At 35.9% G+C, this 2688-nt stretch overlaps 1 protein-coding gene across 1 annotated transcript; it reads right to left on the reverse strand.

Moving 5' to 3' along the window:
* Window positions 1–725: 725 nt before the first annotated feature.
* Window positions 726–2437, reverse strand: LOC309798312 (uncharacterized protein). Its single transcript, XM_082646538.1, has 5 exons — window positions 2395–2437; window positions 2237–2338; window positions 1732–1801; window positions 1208–1294; window positions 726–1147 (listed from the first exon to the last, which is right to left on the reverse strand). The coding sequence occupies exons 1-5, from the start codon at window positions 2431–2433 to the stop codon at window positions 876–878; spliced, it is 570 nt and encodes a 189-aa protein (XP_082502664.1). The 5' UTR covers window positions 2434–2437; the 3' UTR covers window positions 726–875.
* Between the last annotated feature and the right edge of the window lie 251 nt (window positions 2438–2688).

Below are 2688 nucleotides of genomic sequence, written 5' to 3' on the forward strand. Positions count from 1 at the left end.
AAGTCCGGTTTACAAGGCAGCAAATTTCCACCCAATCCACAAAGTATGGCAACTACCTGTGCTGACCTTGTAACGCTTCAGCACGACTCGAGTTACTTGAGAAAATCATAAACTCTTTCCAAGATGTCAACAATGAGCAGAGGAAAGGACAGGTTCTCTTCCAAGTCGCCGGCCGAATCGACGCCCAACCTCTATGGATGGTAATTTTACAACAAAAAAGTGAATAGAAGTGCCGAGAAATCTAAAGGCGGCTCATCCTGAGAAAAGTAAATATGTTGAGAACAAAAGACCTAGAAAGAGTTATGCTGCAAAAGTGGTTTAGGTCACCATCATCTTTATGATCCTTGTGCTATCAAGCTATTCACATTTTTTCGAACTCAGGGACACAGGGGGACAGGATTCAGACTTTCATGCTAAAAGTGAAACAACAGAAAAGTTTGTACTCCTTTATGGAATTCCTTGTCGTCCTCATCCTAGCACGCACTTCCCTTACCATCGTTTCTTACAATTCCCATTATTATCAACATTTATATAAACTTTAACCTTTCTAATCTTTTACCCTTCATGTTAAAAGAGGTCTTTTACCCTTTTACCCTTTATGACATGAAGGCCAGCATAACTCATTGTGTTGAGAAGGTATTCATTGAAGAAACTCTACAATGCTTGATTAAGTCATATATTCATAAATCAATAATAAACATTTTACGAGTTATCCTTAATTAAACTTTATTCATCGACCACTGCAAACAAATCTCACTCAAAGCAGATAGTATAACTAGTTGTTGTATAATGGAAAGGCGAAAACCAATGTGTTGGTTAGTGATATAATTGATAACGAACGAAACTGAGGTCTATAGAGTTCTTAGGGATTTCAATCAATGCTGTTCACTTTTAGCTGTGGTACTCTTCAAACTTCTTGCACTTTTTCTTGTGTTTAGCGACGGAAAGCGTTTAGTGGATAATTTACGGCTAGCAGATCGCTCAATCTGTGTGCTTTCCACATTAAACTCATCACTCAATTTCTGTTCAATCTTATCCGTTTTGCGAACACTTTGTGGTTTGCCTTCGCAACTCTTCTTAGCCTTATCTGCTCCATCTGTTTCTCCTGTTGCTGGTCCAAAATCCTCATATCCATTTGTGTTGTCCTCTAAGAGAAATCGCAAACTTATGAAGAAAACGAAAGGTTTCAATTCTATAATTAACGTACTCATGTTCTCGATTTCGTTTAGTACTGCCAAATCTTTCGTATTCACTTTACCAGCTGCTTTTGCTTCATCGCTACATTGTTTTGCGTCTGTAGTAGCTAACATTAAATGTAGAATATCTCATCTTTACTCGTGTTCCATTTTTTTCCAGTTTTACTCAAACACATATGAATATTAAGGGCAGACAGCAGACAGCGAAGAATTAGAAGTGTCTTACAATACTCGCCTTTCATTGCTACCGGTTTATGAATCTAATTTACTTACCAACATTCAACAGAATGTGTGAGCTATTATAATTCTTTACAAAACTTCAAGTCTGATTCCTCACACATCATGTAGTTCATGTAACTTACACTCATTGGCCAAAAAATATCAAACGGTAAAGGAAAGTTTCGTTTTTCATTATTCATCTTCTTTTGCCAGTGGTTTTTTGTTCATTTTCAGAAGATCTAGTTTAATGAATGCCTACAAACTCAAAGGACAGTAAGTGAAGTAGTACTAGTATTCAAATTAGCAGTGTACTCACCTGATATTCCTGAACTGTTTTTCAGGGCTTGCTTTTCTTCAGCTGCACTCATCTCAGTAACGCGCGGAGCCTAAAAATTTTGTAGCAGCGAATAGTTGAGAAACCTCATCTAGGAAAATGATAATCTATTAGTCTCCTTCCAACTTCTTTAATTATCTATTTAGGTTATCCGGCTCCTTAAATCAATCTCAAAATTGATTTCGATTTTGTTTCTTTTTCATGGAAACTGTGTCATATTGGTTAATGAATACAATTTGGTCTGTTTCTAAGGAATTTGGCCTTCTAAGGACAGTAGACCAACAAGAAACATTGAAAAATAGCGAAATTATTCAATATGTATAATTTAAATGCACATGCAGAAACTATTGGTAGATTGAAAGTGAGCCTGCATCATTTTCGAGAAAAAACGTAATTCTTTTGTATCCATAATCTTTATAACAACCAAAATTGTAATAATGCTATCAGCATATCGTTGGCATTCGAGACATTATCAGATGAAACTCACCACATGTGGACCTGAATTGCTTCCACCTACTCTCTTCTTGTGAACACAGATCATGCAAATTAACGCAGCCATTATTACCGAGTGAATATTGAAAAGTAATATCTGGAATATTATTTTCTTATTTCACTTAGGATTGGTAAGAAACAAGAGTAACTCACACTGAACTCAGCCAAAAAGTCTCCTCTATCACCATTCATTACGTGCTTGCCTATGAAAATGAGTTATACCTTTCATTTCATTCGTATAGTTGTGATGTTTATCAACTCAAATACTAGCTTGCTTAATTTTTCTTTCTTCAAACAAACACGAGGTTGTTAAATAATTTTTATTTATTTAAAATATGTTTCGGCTGCCGTTTCGGCGTAATCGCCTTCTTCAGAGCCTGTAAAGGTCGATTGAAAGCGTCTACCAAATCAAATACCTAAAAGCCAAATAGAGAATTTCAAAACCTA

The sequence above is a fragment of the Mesoplodon mirus genome (genome assembly GCF_964341445.2).
Source record: "Mesoplodon mirus genome assembly, contig: HAP1_SCAFFOLD_2705, whole genome shotgun sequence".
Classification (NCBI taxonomy): Eukaryota; Metazoa; Chordata; class Mammalia; order Artiodactyla; family Ziphiidae; genus Mesoplodon; species Mesoplodon mirus.

Excerpts from the sequence above, each read along its gene's own strand:
- LOC309798312 (XM_082646538.1), bottom strand. The coding sequence starts at position 2,433 with ATGAATGGTGATAGAGGAGACTTTTTGGCTGAGTTCAGT. Across the intron at positions 1,295-1,731 it reads AAACAGTTCAGGAATATCAG|ACGCAAAACAATGTAGCGAT; the intron begins GTGAGTACACTG and ends TAGCTACTACAG. Across the intron at positions 1,148-1,207 it reads AAACGAAATCGAGAACATGA|AGGACAACACAAATGGATAT; the intron begins GTACGTTAATTA and ends GATTTCTCTTAG.